General features: G+C 37.5%; 1 protein-coding gene across 1 annotated transcript; it reads right to left on the bottom strand.

Annotated features, from left to right (window-relative positions):
* Nucleotides 1-486: 486 nt before the first annotated feature.
* Nucleotides 487-16,613, bottom strand: LOC112202682 (guanine nucleotide exchange factor SPIKE 1). The gene is made up of 30 exons (XM_024343689.2): nt 16,204-16,613; nt 15,681-15,843; nt 14,935-15,062; nt 14,675-14,778; nt 14,519-14,574; nt 14,280-14,377; nt 14,024-14,155; nt 12,606-12,914; nt 12,077-12,358; nt 11,399-11,566; nt 11,085-11,276; nt 10,893-10,936; nt 10,299-10,368; nt 9,712-9,873; nt 9,136-9,243; nt 8,889-8,926; nt 8,243-8,387; nt 7,854-7,980; nt 6,711-6,904; nt 6,102-6,232; nt 5,934-6,009; nt 5,533-5,643; nt 4,713-4,895; nt 4,453-4,596; nt 4,095-4,268; nt 3,608-3,955; nt 3,198-3,530; nt 2,689-2,874; nt 1,096-2,070; nt 487-995 (listed from the first exon to the last, which is right to left on the bottom strand). The coding sequence occupies exons 1-30, from the start codon at nt 16,261-16,263 to the stop codon at nt 741-743; spliced, it is 5,496 nt and encodes a 1,831-aa protein (XP_024199457.1). The 5' UTR covers nt 16,264-16,613; the 3' UTR covers nt 487-740.
* Nucleotides 16,614-17,864: the final 1,251 nt, after the last annotated feature.

The raw sequence follows: 17,864 nt of genomic DNA, 5'->3' as shown, positions 1-17,864 counted from the left end.
GGACTATTCCGAAGCCTAATTTTAGCAATTCTTTCTCTTTTCTTCTTCTGTCCCCAAAGAAGTACTCATGAGCATGTCAAGCTTCTTTGCTAGTATCTGGTATGGAAATTTTCATAAGAATGTTTTGCAACAGGAAAGGAAAAAATAAACAAACAAACAACTTTGATTATGATGACATTGGATTAGTAATATTACGGGTAACATGCCACTTAACACTTCAGTAATATTACGTGAAACATGCCACCGGACATGGTCACCGGACTCACGGCCAATCCCTCACCACAATCAATCACTTTCCTTCTCAGTTCCAGTCACGATCCGCTTTCCTTCTCCAAAACATCTACCCAAGCCGTCTGCCTACGAGCACACCGGTCTCAAGCAAACACCAGTGCCATCAAATCGGAACCAGGCCTCCACGACAATGAAGTTGGATGTGAGGTGTGGCGAGAAGAGGACAGGGTAAAACTAGGAATATTTAGAAAAATGTAGCGAGTCCAATGGCGAGAAACTAGACCGATAACAGATCCAGAGTCTTGATCCAGAGAAATGGAATACAAATTAAACAACTCAATAACATTCATAAAGCGTATATCAAACAATTTTGAGAATTCATGCTGCTGATACATGGGTCACAACCATGGAATATGTTGCACACTAGATGGGGAAAATCGACACACTTGCAACAACAGCACTAAGGCCAAAAAATGAAGCAATGATACTGTAATTATGATACAATAATGTCACAGCTCGGACAGGATGGCAGGGATATAATGAGATAACTCAGCAGTTAGAGATTGAAATCCATTCACAAGCTGTGTGTGGAATTCTTGGTCTTCCTCGCCAATCAATCTGAAGTGTACACGGATGGCACGCTTGCATACAGCCATAAATTCAAGGAGCGCCGCAATGAGTTGCTGCAATTCTTGTGACCGCAACCTTGTCGCTGGTTCACCGGAAAGGAATGCAGTGCACACACTTAGAACACCACTGTTGACCTGCATGTATAAAGTACAACATTTGTAAAGCTACACTGTAGCAATGTAATTATATCCGAGGTCAGCAAACCAAGTAGAAAATGACGGGTCAGAACTCAACCTGAACTGCAACGCTTCCTTGAAGAATTCTCTGTAGGCTCTGGAGACGTGGGAGTTGATCCCCCTCAGAACTGCGAGGCTCTTCAAGTTCATTACGTAGAGCAGCCGTCCGAGTTTCAATCATTCCAATGGCATTTTCTACAGGGGAGAACTCAAGCGATTCGGATTTAGTAACTACAAGCCTGTTAACAAGAGCTGGGAAGGAACCTTCAGTCTGAAGAACAGTCCGCCTCTTCCACTGGTCTTCCAATCCACCTTGAGTTTTTCCATTTTTCGTAAAAGGTGTATCGAACAAAAAGCGGTCAAAGACTCGCGCACGAACACTTCCCGTCGAAAGAGAAAAGATTCTCTCCCTCCTGCTTCCCAAATCTTCATCTTCCATGACTGGATCAACAGCAGTTATCTGAAGATAGCATACTCCAGGCTGCAACTCATCTGCCTTTACCTGCCTAGAATCCGGAATGATGTGTAAGGTGTGATTTCCATCCATCCTAGACTCGTAGATATGGCTAAGTTTCTCCATTATGTCACCTAGTCTTACATCACGTGGCTCTCTGTATACATATTCCTTTCTGTCCAGTTTTCCAAATCTATCACCATAAAACCCCACCCTATAGTATGTTGCATCAGTGAATGGAATTGGGCTTGATTCCTGCTCAAGGATTGATTCATATATGTTAGTAAGCATTGTGTGACATTTGCTCAGCTGTCCATATGCCCGCCTGCTTTTATAAACTGGAATAACAAGTTCCAGAATGCTTGCACAGAAGTGAAAAAGTTCAGCTTGAGAAAAGAGCTTATTTGCGAGTTGTAGGTACTTCACGGCAGAGTCAACAGTAAGTTTTGATGCACCATATCCCTCTACCTCAGCTGCAGCAGCCTCAGAGCTGATCTCACTACTGACCATTGGACAAATTTTACGTAGAGCACTTATGTGATCTTTGCTCCAAACACCATCATTTCTGGCCACCAAAGCCTACAGAATTAAAGTAGACTGTAAGCTAAAAACTAAACCAATGAACAGTATGACTTTTCTTTCTAATCTTCAGTATACAAACTACTCTATAATCATCTTATGCAAAGTAATTAACCAGATTGAAAGTACTGAATCAAGGAAAAAATTGGTATTGTACATCAACCTGTACACTGAGGGTGATTTTAATTGTACCCAACCTATTCTCATACAACAAAATATCCATAATATCTCGCTATTAGTTTCAAAATAAATAGGGCCATATTATATCTAGCTATCGTTTCAATATAAAAACAAATTGCTGTAAAAGAAGGTAAGAAACCAAGCAAAATATGTGCATCGGAAAAATAAAATAAAATTAAATTAAAAACTCCACCAAGCAAATATGTCAAAACGGAGAGGGGAGTAAAAGAAAACTGCACAGTTATCTTAGAAGCAATATAATTTGACGTTTGCAAGGTCGGTAATAGGTAAGTTCAAACAGTTGAAAATTTGGTAATAAGAATGTTCTAATAGTTGAAAACAGTGCAACGAATTTGAGAACAGAGAGGTGTTCTATGCAGAAGTCGCATCAAAAAAGAAAAAAGAACATTAAGGACATAAAGCAGAGTAGCACTTTACCTGCATTACAATACCAGCCACAGCGACAGCACACTGAGCAGATTCTGCCCACGACTGCATTTCTTGATGTGCATCACATAAATGAAGTAACCACATTATATGAAGATCTGGGACAGGGGCAAATGCCATAGCAAGCTTATAGAAGCTTTCTGCAGCTGCATATCTATCCATAGTCATCAAAGAGCCCTGCAAAAGAAATTGTCATCAGAATCTACATGCAAACACATCTATTCATCTCGAGGATGGGGCATGACAACCTATTAAGTATCAGAAAATCATTTTTATCGTCAAATGAAGAAACACTTGTATCCCTTTCATAAAATCCACTTCTATCCCAAATCAAAGGCAACTGGGAGGTGAAGAATCAACCCATACAATCCCAAATTAATTGAGTTAAGTTGTACACAAATGACATATATGTGTGCGTGTGTGTGTGTGACTGTGCATGTGTGCGTGAGCGCGTGTGCCATGAACAAGTCAAGTTGATGCAGGCACTCAGATATACTGACCAGGAGTGCATGTTCCAAGCTGGCATCAAGAGCAAGAAGAAGACTGTCAGAAAGAAATTTCACGTCTGACCAGGACCACCTATTTTCAGTCATTTTTTCAGGAATTTCTAACAAGGCACTCTCAGGAAGTCCACACTCTCTCAATAGACTGGGGCTCTTAGCTGCATCTGCCACTTCCTCCAGTGATCTGCGAAGGCGCCGTGCTTCACCACTCTCTTCTAGTGTTCCATCAGCCTTCATCTGAGTCACTTGTACATCAGACATCAACTCTGATAATGTGATGATTAGCATGGCCCTCAATCTTGCTGTTTGCATAAAGTAGTAGAAAGAACTCTGCAAAAGTAAAGAAAAATAATTATTTTTAAGTTGGAAAAGAACAGGAGCATACAATGTATAAAAAGGAGCTCTACCCTCATGAGTATCTGGAGCCCAGTAACAGCCCTTTTTCTGATATTATCATTTCGGAACACTGCAAGTCGAAGAAGATGGAAAGTGACTTGCTTTAAGAAGCGGTCATTTTCCCTTGACATCAAAGTTGCGCCATGAAGATTGAAGACACTGTTGAAGACAGGAAGCAATGATTTCCAGAAAGTCAGTGATTGATTTCGAGAGAAGAAGCTCATGAATATGGCTGTGACGCAATCAAATTTTCCGTAGTCGGTAGCGATGCTATGTGATGCCGCCATTACGGTAAACTTCTCAGTTATTTCCAAAACCTGCAGACTGACAGAAGCACTCAAGTTTTCTTCCCAGAGCTCCTGAATATAAAAAGTTATTAGTCACTTACTAGTTGCAAAAAAATGACTGGTAAATTTGAAAGCAGTATCACATACATATTGCTGAGAGCAAATGGCTCTTCGGCAATTAAACAAACATAAATGTTTACATAAACCATACCAATTTTTGCCTCAATATTGGATGCAAAGATTCTCTTAGTGCTTGAGCGGAAGCTCCAATCCTGGAAGATTGTGCCTGAGCGAGAGCTTCTCTCAAGGAATATGGCTGGCTAGGAGAGCTTAACTGAGAATTTACTCTCTGCCATGGGTAACCATTTTCGGGTGTACCTTGAGGCTGCATTGAAGATTCAAGACTTGAGACCCGTTATAAAATGCTGCTTTATATATATTATAAACTTGCAGTTTGTCTCCCCAAGATGAGACATAGAACTATGGATAGTGAGCTTCCATGTAAGCAGGTGAATAACAAAAACACTTGACTGTTGGTTTCTTAGGCGAGAACAAAAATATTAACTCACTCTGACTTCTTGTCGGGATGCCTCAGACAGATAGTTGTTGATTGCAGGAGAAAGTCTATCAGAATACTTGGGAGAAGCAGGGCCATCACCAACAGGACTTCGAGAACTAGAACCCATAAGCATGCCATCAGCAGGTTTTCTGTGCTGTAAAATGCATTAAATACAACTAGAGTTATCAGAGTGTCTTGATGTTAAAAAAAAATTGAGAAAATGAGGAAAAAGGTTATTGGAAGAAGCTAAACAAGTTAACAAAAGGCAACCTCAAATAGAACAAGGCATTCCTCCATGAGTTTGAAGAATAATCTAGTTCTAGCGATGCTCTGCTGCCATGCCTTGACAAGTGAAGCATCATCAAGGTTCCGCACAATTTGTAAAATAGCAACCAAGACTTCACGCTTTTCAACAGCATTGAGATTGTAAAAGACTGGCATTTCATCTAGAATCTGCATAGACCATATCATCACTGGTTAGGATTTTCTGTTTATGACCATGATTTGATCCACATATCATTGTATATCTTCAAGCAGCAGAAACTTAAATATTATTCATATAGTTGGGCACAGGCCCTAATATACAATGGAATAAATTAGTAGGAAGATGATGCGCCTATGAGGAGTGAGAGTATGACAAATTGTTCTCAATTCCATAAATATGCATCCTGATGTGGTGTACTATATGAAACCAAGGAGTAGAACTTAAAGAAATATCTGCGTATATTTGACATCAATATAACTTATCCATAAAATCACTCCACACAATGGATAGAAAATGTAACTTAGAAAGGAAAAGAGGTACAAGTGAATCTAAGTTAAGCATACTGCACACATTGTATGGATTACTCATCATCTCTTGAACCTATTCCCTCTAGATCCAAAAGTGAATAACCCCTCCCCCTCAAACTCCTTGAGGTAGGGAGACACATCCTTGCTTCTAGCTTCTGTGGCACTATGGGGGGAGGACCCCAAATGAGTGGATTACACATAACTGGATACTTCCATTTTCCCATTGAGCAATGGAAAGGATGGGAAATATGAAACACAAAACATGTACATATTGCAGTACAAAAATAACAATCTGCACCTGTCCGATAAGTGGAAAATATAGTTGGGCAATATATAATTTATCTTCAGGCTTCTGGTATCGAGCATCAAACTCATGCTTGCACAACAAGACTACTAAAACTCTTGCGGCCTGCAGAATAGAAACAAAAAAGTGAGAACAAAAGTCACAACATGTCACAACTGGCACATTCAATGAATAGAATATGTTCATCTGTTCATCCCCTCAAGACTTGGCAATTTAAGTATATTATGTTGGTGTCTTGTATATACTTTCATGCTTCCTAGAGCAAACGATTAATCCGAAGGTGAAAACTAAGGACAAGTGAGCATAGACCAGCATTCTTTAAGGTCAAAGGAGATTATCTACCACAAACTTCTCATTTCTTATCCAAAGAAAAAGACTATCTACTGAAAACTTGCCTTTGCCCGCAAAGATAAATCATCATGATCCCAAGTAAGAAAAAGCTCTTGGATCAAAACAGAAGAGAGGTAGTTCCTGTAACATGAACATTCAGTTTGTCACACGCTAAACAACACTCGAACATTTAAAGCTTCACATCAATAAATAGACTTTTGATGATAAATTACCTATCAGAAGGGTCTCTCCCAGGCATTTCCACAAAAAGATCATGATCACAAATGATTTGCAAAAATGTGAGTTTGCAATCATGCAAAACTGATTGACATACCCCAGAAAACTTGTCAAGGTATAAGGACACCTGCAGCACATGTACGAGAAAAATTAAAAAAAAGGGATAAACCTAACGATTTATACAGTTGATTGTTCAAATCTCATATTTACAATTCCATGCATGCATCTAGAGCAGGGGTTATGAGACACCTCAAAAGTTCATGATGCTCTAACTTCTATTGTTTTAGATACATTCGTGATTCTACTTTGCTCTCATAGCACTAAGCCACTAATGCAACCCTCAAATATATAATATGTCTTATCTGTCTGTGTGTATCTATGTGGACATCTGTATACAATCAAAAGATAGAGTGTTTCATCCAAGGTTTAAAAAAAACATTAAAAAGTGCTAATGTTCATGATATAAATGAGCCTTTAGGAAGGCACCTAGGTCAGCCCTCTGAAACTAAATTGTATGCAACACTGTTTAATATAGAGTAGTAGCAATTAGAATGAGCTGTGCTGACAGTGAGATCTGAAAAATGAAAGCTAAGCAGAAGCCATACCAATTCAAAAACTTGGCGAGGTTCGATAATCGACAAGAGATCATAACAAAAGAAAGCCAAACTGCTATTTAAACGCTTTGCCAAGCCCAGTCCCTTCTTACAACGTTCGTGCACCTCAGTTAGTAGGCAATCATACAACTGCATTATGCATCTGAATACACCTTCTTTCAATTGCATAGGCGGAATGTCTTCACCTGCAACAGAAAAATAACTGAATTACAAATGAGCCTGTCAAAGATTCAAGGAAAAGAATAATATATCTGCAAATACAGGTTGCAGTAACTGGGCAATTGCAAACCTAGATACAAAGAAAGAAAGTTACATAACATGAATATCAACTGAAGTTAATTAAGAAACATATAGTTTGGAGACCCAATAATATTCTATAAAATACCCAATTCCCATCTATATTATACAACACCAGAACTTTACACAACTACCGTGAAGTTGAAACTGCAAAGAAAATGCAATAAGTACTGCTAATATAGACTTCAATAATCCTAACTTTATTAAAAATTACAATTAAAAATAAAACGATCATTTTAGAAAACTTGTCTGAGACACAATCTAGGTGACTTGAGAGATATTTTTACCTTCATATATGATATTACATGTATTTGTAGGGGCATTCTCTTTTGAGGACTTTACGATCAGGACCAATAAAGGACTTCAAATGAACGGTTGGATGAGTGTCTTATAATTTAGTTGATCTTTTAAATATTCAACATGCAAGTCATCTAACCATTCATCTAAAACTCCGTACTTAGTCCTGATTGTAGAAGCCCTTATTCGAGACTCCCCCTGTACATATAAGCCAAATTTACTAGTGAGATAAGAGTACCCGACCCAACCTCTGCCTGCCTCCGTATCGACTCTTACCTGGCCTGTATTTCCAATGATATCTGCTAATAGTTACAGAACAGACTACATCCCTGCCGTTGATATACTATAAGTCATTACCGCTATTCTTTAATTGGTTACAATAGAGCTGTTTTTGTTCTTTTTGAGTTTCCATGCATGAAGGGCATAAGGGTCCGAGAGAAAGAACAGATGCAGCTTAAGAGGAACACCCCCAAACTAAAGTCAAAAGAAAGAGCAATCAGAGCATATGGTTGGAATAAATATCCTAGCTTTAGAGTCTACCTAATGGAAGATTATGATAGAAGAGTCGCATCTTTTCCAATGCCATTGACTTGACAATTAGCTCAAGGAAAAACCAAGCCATTGCCAAAACATCATCATACACAGGTCCAACACGGTATCCTTTGGCCTGCACAATTAAATCATAATTTCAATATAGTTGGACTCTTTGGGAAATTATATTGATGATAAGTATCATTACCAAATCTTACAGCCATCACACACCATCAAATGATGCAACCATTTACACATGCCACAAGCATAGTTTAAAGAAATTTAGGATTCTCAACTATATCATTAGGAAATCTTCAAAATCCAAAAATAGTGCTTTTCAATACAAGCAAATGCTAATAGCAATTATCATTTCAAGAACACCCCTAAGACAGGCATACCTTACTACGAGCCAAACTTCCCCAAACAGTTGACAAACCAGGATAAACAGGTGGTTGGCGACCCCCAAAGTCATCAAAAGCATAATCAACATAGTTGACGAGGAAATGGTTTCTTTCCGCATCATCAACTGACTCCTGCTGCACCCTACATAAGGTATTCCACATGTCAAACATTAAAGTCCCCCTGATATCTGAAGGCAACCAGAAACATTTTAAACAACTGCAACAAATAAATAAAAAGATGCTCAAAAGCTGGTCCAGAGTACAACAGTTAAACTAAGCAGCCGAATTACATATCGAGCAGACGATGAAACAGGTCATATTTCAGCATGTTCATGTTGAGTGTGAAACTACCCTAAACCCATGCATGACCTGACACTTATTGTTTCCAAAACATATAACCCAAATTCAATCTCTCCTGTAGCGTGTTTCGTCTTGCTTTACCCATTTCTCTTTTTCTATTTCGTCAACCAAAAGACAAAAGAACAAAAGCTACTGCTGAACAAAAATAAATAAAACATCTTAGACCATCATGGAAACTTGTGTCCAATATAACAAGAAGGTTCAAGTCCTTAATTGTCTCAAATAACTATATAAATATACGCTGAAGAATGTAAGGACATAAAATCAAGACTAAACCACACACCGGGTAACGATATTAACCATGGCTCTGAAAGCTGCAACCTGAAAGCACCAAAAGAACAGAAAATAAGATGCCAGTACACAGCTTGGAACCCAGTCAGTATAAAAGATGAAGCTATATTGTTAACAACCAAGAAAATTCAGGAATGGAATTAATAAACACCAAAAGTACCATTTACCAAGATATAAAAAGTAAATGGGGCCACAAGAACAATTAACGATGAAAATCAGTACTAGAATTGTGACATTACCTGGAGGGTTTCTCCGCCATTGCCTATTAAATGGAGGAGCATGTTCAAAATTGGATGGAGAAACTGAAGCAGAGCAATGGAATCAACATTCTTTAAACTGTTAATAGCCTGCATGCAAAATCACAACTCAATATAACTTTTTCTCATGAAACCATATAACCTCCATGTTACATCCCATCACTCCCTGGCAACAAAATATGTGTGTATATTTAATTATGTAATATATATATATATATGTATTTATTTTTGTGTGTGTGTACTATAAAACCAAAAAGCTATATATCACACTAGTTACACTCTATTGCATGATCAATAACTCAGACACATCTCAACCAATAAAACAATCAGTAGGGAGAAGTGTATATTGCGGTCCAAAGGGGGGATGAAAATCAGCACAAAAAGTATGATCTTACTCCATAAAGTGCTAATAGCATATGCATGCTAGTATTTGCAACTTTTATAATATTAAACAAAAAACCTTTCTAGGTTATATAAGTTGATGGAATTTTCTTGCCAAATATACAAACTAAGACCTGCACAAGTGGGTTTAGATTATAGAACTATAAAGAAGAATACCTCCAGAAGTTCAGAACCCCAAGGTGCACTTGTTCGAAGAGTGTGTCTATCATATTCAAGAAAAAAATCTCTTATTCGCTCATTGATCGGATATAATGACGAACAAAGTCTTAAGCGCAATCTGAAGATATTCTTTCCATCTTCCAAATAATCCAACCTCTCCTACAAAAGGTCAGACAAGAGTTGAGATAAACAGGCAATGGGATGGTCAGTCCAAGAAACTGAGATTGGACTACCTAAATATATATAAGCTTCCTACCAACTACAAGAGTAGAATGCTGCTCATATATACAAGATACTGACAAAGGTTGGTGTACTATAATTTATATGCAGAATGATGGCATAAATAAAAGTAAAAGAATTTGTTCCCAAAACAAACAACAAAAAATGAAATCTATACACTCGTTGAGATCCAGGAGAAATTGAGACTTGACAGTTAGGTATATCGTAGTTATAATTATAAAGGTTCAAGCTAAAACAGCATCAAAACAAAATCAACTTGGCTAAAATCATAACGAGTTATATATTTATAAAATTCCACTGGTAAAGAGTAAAACACACTAACTTCAAAGTAAAACACAACATACTCTGCCCATATCCTGAAGATAATGTGGAACCAACTCTTTCATAATTGGCAATGAAATTTCAGATCGCAACCTGAGTAGAAAAAGAATCAAGGCTTTGAGATACCATAAAAACATTCAAAACTTTGAAAGGAAAAAGGCAAACAACGGCAAGATAATAATAAAAACTAAGAAAAATAATTGATGTACCCTGAATTAAATCAAGTGACAAAGAGGAATGGTGAAACCATAATATTATTTAATTGGGAACAGTTGTACACACAATCATGTATTAGAAAAGAAGCTCAAGGCATAACTAAGCCAGACTAAGGCATGTGCCTATATGCAAGTATCCAACTACTTTGACCCAATCATTTATTCTAGCCACCTAGAGGCAACTGAGGCAAGGTATCTATGTGACTGTTATTACTCTCAATTAATTTTAAACAATTTCAATGGATTAAGAAAGATTTGTTTCAAAGGAAAATCAAAAATTTAACATTGGTTATACATTATTGATATATTAAATGAGCAACCATGTGCAAGAAACAAATTGAGTTTCATTCAGTTTTAAGAACAAAAGATGAAGAAACATCATATATGAAGGCATATACATACTGTGCATGTGTGGACAGTGGAAGTGACGCGTATCCAATTACTACCTGCAGAATGAATGCATGGAATAGTCATTTAACCGAGTAGATAAACTAGCCGGAAAATAAACAAAATTGTGCGGGAGGAGGAGACAAATAAAAACTCTGGAAAAATCAGCAAATCCTCTAGAGAAACAAAAGCAAAAGCTGAACTTACAGGCTTTGGTGCTTCCAACTTTGTTTGAAGATCAACATGAAAAAAAGTAAACAAGAGATGATGTGTTGGTGTCCACATAGCAGGGAGGGAAAGTTTGATCTCATCATGGTAGCATGCTACCCTTGCCCCCACAGTCACTTGTGTGTGAGCCGACTTCTGTAGTGATGCACCTGGCTCCCTTGGATACATTGCCTAGTCATTACTCATCAGTTGCACAAACAAAAACAATGAGAATATTGAATTGCTAAAGTAACACTATTATCTCTAAGAAACTAAAATTTAGTGTAAGAAAACACCGAGAGAGATATATTTACCTCTAAAGGCTGTCCACGAATATCATTATCATCCTCCCGAAGTTCAACCCTTATGAACAAATTCCTCTTTCGACTTAAACTAACAGTCATGGGATATACATAGAGACAATGAAAAAGCTGCAAGAAAGGCTCGTTTCTTGTTGTAGTACGGAAGTCAAAAGCTTGAAACTGGAAGTTAACAAACAGTGTCAGTTGGTATATTTCAGGAATGTAAGAACAGAAACTACAAATGATTAACTGAAAGAATAGTCAGAATTTAAAATTATTTATCATATAGATGCTTCTCAACAAATCCATCTAATGCTGCGTGCACATTGAAAGGATACAGGAAAAGTAAAAGGCAAATAGATACATATGCTCATTTACACATGTCTATAATATGCAAAACAAAGCAACTTCTATAGATGAAATAGAACAGTGGTACAAACACAATGGCTAGCAATAGAGACATTAATCAGCCATCAAGTACAATGGTGTGATGTCCTAACAAATTACACATAAACAGACAAAACCAAAAAAGGAAAAACCTCAGAAAAAGCTGCCTCTCAGTCAACATTCAAAAACAGAAAGGACGCATTGCAGTGATGTCATATTTTTAAAACCATTTCGGCAGGAAAAATGGCCCACAGTGACACTTAAAGTTTAAGACAAATGGCAGTACGATGGTGTGAAACTTACATCATCAGGACCGGTAACTGGATTTCCATGAGAACTTGATCCATTCCCAGAAATCTCTTTGGTATCAAAAGAATTCCACTTAGAACTGCTACCCTGAGGACCATCCAAACCATTACTTGGGAGCTTCCCAAACGTGGAATCGTTAATGCGATCATCAATAGAGTCATTGGTCACACTACCACTTTCTGATAAATTTTCCAGGTCAACATTGTCATTCTGGTGCTTCTCGATTTCCAGCCTCAAAACGCCTTTCACAGGTTTATGAACCTTGCGTTTGGGATCCTAAAATTTTCAGGAAAACCACAAAACAAAGGTCCATCATAATCTGAACAAAAGGCATCAATAGCTTTCATATTTGGGGGGAGCAGGTAAAAACCTCCAACAAATCAGAAAAATAATCTGTATGTCAAACATAATTTTGGGGTAAAAGAAATACAGAAAGAAAAGGCCAAGCCAAAAATGCAAATACACACAGGAATCATTAATGTCAACCATGAAGGTATTAAAAATTCATTTGAAAGGTGCATACCTGAAGTGAGTCCTCAGTATAGCTTTCTTTAACTTTGTTTAAGTTTGATATTTCGACAACGACGGAGCTTCGACTTGAATAGCCTAGCTTCCCATCTAATGTGACTTTAGCACCAGGCTCAAACACACCCTCATGAGAACTACCTGATATACTAGGAGCAAGAGGACTGCTTGGGGAAGCAGACCCACCAGAAGCTGCACCAATGCTGTTATCAAATAATGAAACAATAGCCCAGGCGAAGGACTCTCTGTAAGGCATTATTTGAGACCACACCTGCAGTTTTTGCATTTCTTTCTCAGTCAGATGTACCTGTTGAGGTAAATAAACAAAGATGTTACACAAAACAGACAAATTAACAGTTTGGAAAGTAGCATAATACTTGTAGTTTTGTACACACAAATAAAGACAGATCATGCACACAGACCATATCGTACCCAGAAAGTAAATAGGAGCTGACTCTATCTCTTCAGACCAAGAGAAGTAACAGAGGATTTTTTTTTTTTTTTCTCAGCATAGCGCAAGTTCTATTTTTGTTTTATTTATATACCCAGAAATCTCCCTAGTCCGCTTCATGATCCGGGACGGAAAGTGGGGGCTCCTGCCGAAACCTACTAGGGAACTCTAGCAGATAGCTTCGCAGGTACCATGAGAAGGATTGGACCCCAGACCACATGGGAGTAAACCATGGGCCTGACCATTCCTACTACCCCTTGTTGGTAGCAGATAGTACAAATTGAGGTTGATACAGAATGCTGATCTCCCACTTTATGGAATTTGTAAACAGAGATGGGGAAACTGTCATCAATCATTTCTAATTATTAACAGATGACACATGGAAACTCTACCCTTGGATAGGAACTGCCTGCTTCCACCTAAGACAACTCTTCCGCCATTTAAGACCATCCAAGGATATGCCCTCCATTAAATTACATGCAATCATGCATCTTCCTCAAAGAAATCTATTCTGCCTTGGTCTTGCCTTTACAATGACTTCAAGGTAGGTCAAATTAATCCTCACACATGTATGATTTCTAGTCATTCTACTAGTCAAACCAATGAAAACAACCTTCCTCCAAATGGTAGCACTTCTAAACTTATTAAATAAGTTACCATTCATCCCATAACTTACTAAATTTTTCATTTTGAAAGTCCATGTGCAAGGCAGAAATTGAAGCATACAGCTTCACAAAAAAGTAAATTAATTGGTTGAGAATATTACTTAACATCTGTTAAGACAAATTTAAATATAACCAATATTCTCAGACACACAGAAACCATTAGGCATTAACTATAAAGCGTTTCATCTTTTTTCTTTTTCAAATGGTCTTCCATTAAAATCACCGCATCTAGAATAGCAAATTTCATATAACCACTACTTGGAAACTATACAAAACAAGTAAACTATATATGTGACATACCGGTTCTTTACGAGAATAAACTGTAGGCGTAACCCCGCCTTCTTCTGTGGCATGCTTCTCTAACTGGATCAGAAGACAAACTGATGATGATGGAGCGTCTAAATAGAAGATTCCACGGGGTTCAACAGAAATCTTCACCAAAAAAGTTGACACGGGGGCAATAGTAAATTTGTCAGTCATAATGTGTGCCAAAAATATACTTAAAGAACAAAGGATGACCATTAAAGTGGTGGCAGAAAATATATAAAGTTCTTACATTCTGTGTTTCAGTTGGTGCATGACGAAAATAGAAATCCTCTGACAACTTTTCTCTTCTCTCCCTATTATATAAGCAAATTGTACCATAAAATGGCTCTACATGAGAGGGAGGAGAGGACACATGTAGAGGAAGAGAACACAAAGTCAGAAACTTTGAAAGAGCTGTAAGTAACAGAAGCAACAATATGGAGAAATAAGCATAATGATATGGCACCAGTTAAAAAACATAACACTCACCAACTAGTCCAGCTTGAAATGATAGGGACAGAACTTTCACTGAGATCTTCAGGCCACTGAGAGAAGTAGAGAAAATAACAATTAATAAGCACAAGGGAAAAGCAATCAGGCTTATAAGAACTCCTACACAAAGAAAAGATTTTACAATTGCCATACTGAGATATTGGAGTTTCTGGAACCCTTTGACCACATATCAATGATCTTTCATTTTCCCAATCAAAAGCTGGTTCATAAGCAGGGAGAGGAGATTGACCAAAATGCTGCACACAGTATCACATTTAAATTGATTAGCAGTAAACATGGGCAGGTAGATAATTACTACTAGTGTAGGAAGATATTAAGCAAGAAAGATACTACATAAAGTTAAACTTGTGCTGCATGTGAACAAATAAAATGTGCCCTCGAGCCAGTACAACCTTTGGATCATTGGAGTGTGCTGAATCAGATGCTATTGCATCCGTAAATTGGCGCCCTGAGGTACTTGGTAAATCATCATCAGTGGTATCATCCGCCTTGGTTCGCCTTGCACCAGCAAGGTGCATTTCTGCAATGGTTTTAAAATATATCAAGAATACTGCCATGAAGTAGATGATAAAACCAATGTCGCTCAATCCTATTCAAATCTAACTTTGTATTCAGCAGACTTAAATCATTCAGAAACACTTAGCATCTAACAGGGAGCTAAACCAATAAACAATTCTAGCACTTGATTGCACCATTCTTGCGCTTTATCTATCAGTAGTGACGGAAACACATTCAATGCAGGCCAATTCACAGCATCTAGAATTCTTTAATTCTATAACTAATTTTAAATTTTTCATGAATAGTATATTCTGTCTAAACAAAATCCAAGGTACCAGAATTCTACAGTAAAGTGTTTACTTTAGAGCAATGTATACCATGAAAAATAAATCCCAAAAAATCTATCTCCCTTGTTTATGAACACTAGGAAATCAGGTCTTGGCCAAATACTGATAAATGTACACATCATACCAATTCTATACTTCTGCAAAAAGCGTTCAACTGTCTAAGGTTATAAAAGTTGTTATTATCCAGTTATAAGTTTTTTCCAGACATATAACACATAAACAGTATATTACTAAACCCTTCCGCATGTTCTTGTAGAAAGACTCAATGACTGAAACTAGGGTAGCAACATTACCAGTCTCAATATCAGTGTCAGGCCCCTCATAAATCTGGTTCTGAAACGACGGCGGACCAACACTCTCGTAATGGCCATACTTGTTGTCATCCTTAACCCAGTCTGTAGTGTAACACTGCACCAGCTCCTTCAGATGTGGCCACTGCTCCAAATTCTCATCAAACTACAAAAAAACCCAATTCACCAAACAACCAAATACTCAAAACCCATTTCCCCAAACAACAAAATACTCAAAACCCAGTTCACCAAACAACCAAATACTCAAAACCCATTTCCCCAAACAACCAAATACTCAAAACCCAGTTCACCAAACAAGCAAATACTCAAAACCCATTTCCCCAAACAACCAAACACACACACCCATTTCCCCAAACAACCAAACACACACACCCATTTCCCCAAACAACCAAACACACACACCCATTTCCCCAAAACCCAAAACCCGAACCACATTACAGTCCAAGTTCAAGTCTTGGACCCAAGAAACAGAGGCAGAGAGTGAGTGAGAGGGAGACGGCATTACCTTGTTGTGCCATTTGGTGGTGGCCGGAGTAGAATCGCGGCGAGGGCGGAGGCTGAGCATGGCCGGATCTAAAGGTCCAAGCTTTGGGAGCTGGTGAAGAAAATGGGAATGGGGTTTGTTGTTTAATGGGAATGGGGAGGTTGAAGAATGAAGACTACTGGTTGGCACAATTGAAATGTAGTGGTGTATTTGGTAGATCTTAACTGCAACTAAAAGCGAAAGCTCAAAGCAGCAGGAGATGAATTAAAGAAATGAAATACCTGAAAGGCAATATATGAGCCAGTGAGTGAGCTTTGAATTGAATTGAATTGAGGGCAAACAAGAAACCAAGAGAGAGAGAGAGAGAGCTTGGTGTTTGAGCATCGCACTCAAGTCAAAACATGAGTCCAACCACGGAGAAATGCCAAATGGGGTCATGGCTGTTTTATCCGCACCCCAATGCTTCGGGTCTTGGATTATATTTGGATACTTAATTTGTTTTTTTTTTGCTCTTTTCTTGTATAAATCAAATGATTTTCAGAAAATACAAACATGATGTTACCAGCATTTTGCTATTTTTTTATTTGTATGAAAAAAGGATGAATAGGAAATAAGTTCGTGAAAGTATAGGGATGAGATTATCTACCACTAAATTCTCAGCTGGAATAACTACTTATTTTTAGAACTGTCAATTCCGACACGACCCGATAATACGACTCGAAACCCGCACAAAATAAAGAGAGTTGAACCAGCACGATTAAAAAGCAGGTCAGCCATGAATCAACCCACCATGACCCATTTAATAAATGGGTCGGTCACGGGTCAACCCGCCAACACAAAGTGAACCCGTATAACTCGATTATGCTATATTTCTTCTTGAAATATTGGACGTTGCGAGTATTTAATCATAGGATTAGACAATTTAAAATATTTTGCTTTATAATTATTGGATTTAATTAGTTATGAAGTACATATAATTATTTATATTCTTCGTCTTGTGGAGTTTTTAGTTAATTTAATCAATTTTTGTATTTTTTTAGTTAAATGGGTCGCATTGTTAACTCTTAAATGAGTCATTTTGTCTAACACGACACGACCTATTTATTAAATGGGTTGGAAACGGGTAACCCGTTTAATAAATATGTTGAGTTTGGGTTTAAATTTTTGACACGATTATTAAATGGGTTGTTGTATCTTGTGACACGATAAATACCTTGACCCGACACGACCCATTGACAGCCCTACCTTTTAGTGAGGGATTTTTTTTTTGTGGTCATTTTAAGGGATCACTTATTAAACAAACTTTTCAGTCGCGGCATCTCAACCATTAAGTTTTTAGGTTTTCGTGAGTATATTATTTCTGCAAGTTTTCAGTCAAATTGATAATTATTAAGGTATAAAACTAAATTAAATCAATGGGAAAACTGAATCTGTTCAACCTGAACCGTTCATATTCATAATAATAAATCATGATTATGAATACCTAAACGATTATCAATTTGACCAAAAATTTGCAGAAATGATGTACTCATAGAGACTTGAAAACTGTACGGTTGAGATACTAATATGTAATAAAAAAGTGGATCCCACAGAGATTCCTTAAAACGACAAAAAAAAAATCACCGGCTAGAATGGCCCTCTATTAGTAATCTATATATATATATATTAAGAAAATCGTGAAT

The sequence above is a fragment of the Rosa chinensis genome, chromosome 5 (assembly GCF_002994745.2).
Source record: "Rosa chinensis cultivar Old Blush chromosome 5, RchiOBHm-V2, whole genome shotgun sequence".
NCBI classification, from domain to species: domain Eukaryota; kingdom Viridiplantae; phylum Streptophyta; class Magnoliopsida; order Rosales; family Rosaceae; genus Rosa; species Rosa chinensis.
The sequence above is the reverse complement of the archived record's forward strand: the minus strand, read 5'-3'. Positions and strand labels throughout refer to the sequence as shown.

What these genes read in the sequence shown, in the direction of transcription:
- LOC112202682 (XM_024343689.2), bottom strand. Translation starts at nt 16,263, where the DNA reads ATGCTCAGCCTCCGCCCTCGCCGCGATTCTACTCCGGCCACCACCAAA. An exon ending in CTCGCCAAGTTTTTGAATTG is followed by an intron (nt 6,233 to 6,710) that starts GTATGGCTTCTG and finishes CATGTGCTGCAG; the next exon opens with GTGTCCTTATACCTTGACAA. An exon ending in ATTTATCTTTGCGGGCAAAG is followed by an intron (nt 5,644 to 5,933) that starts GCAAGTTTTCAG and finishes TCTATTCTGCAG; the next exon opens with GCCGCAAGAGTTTTAGTAGT.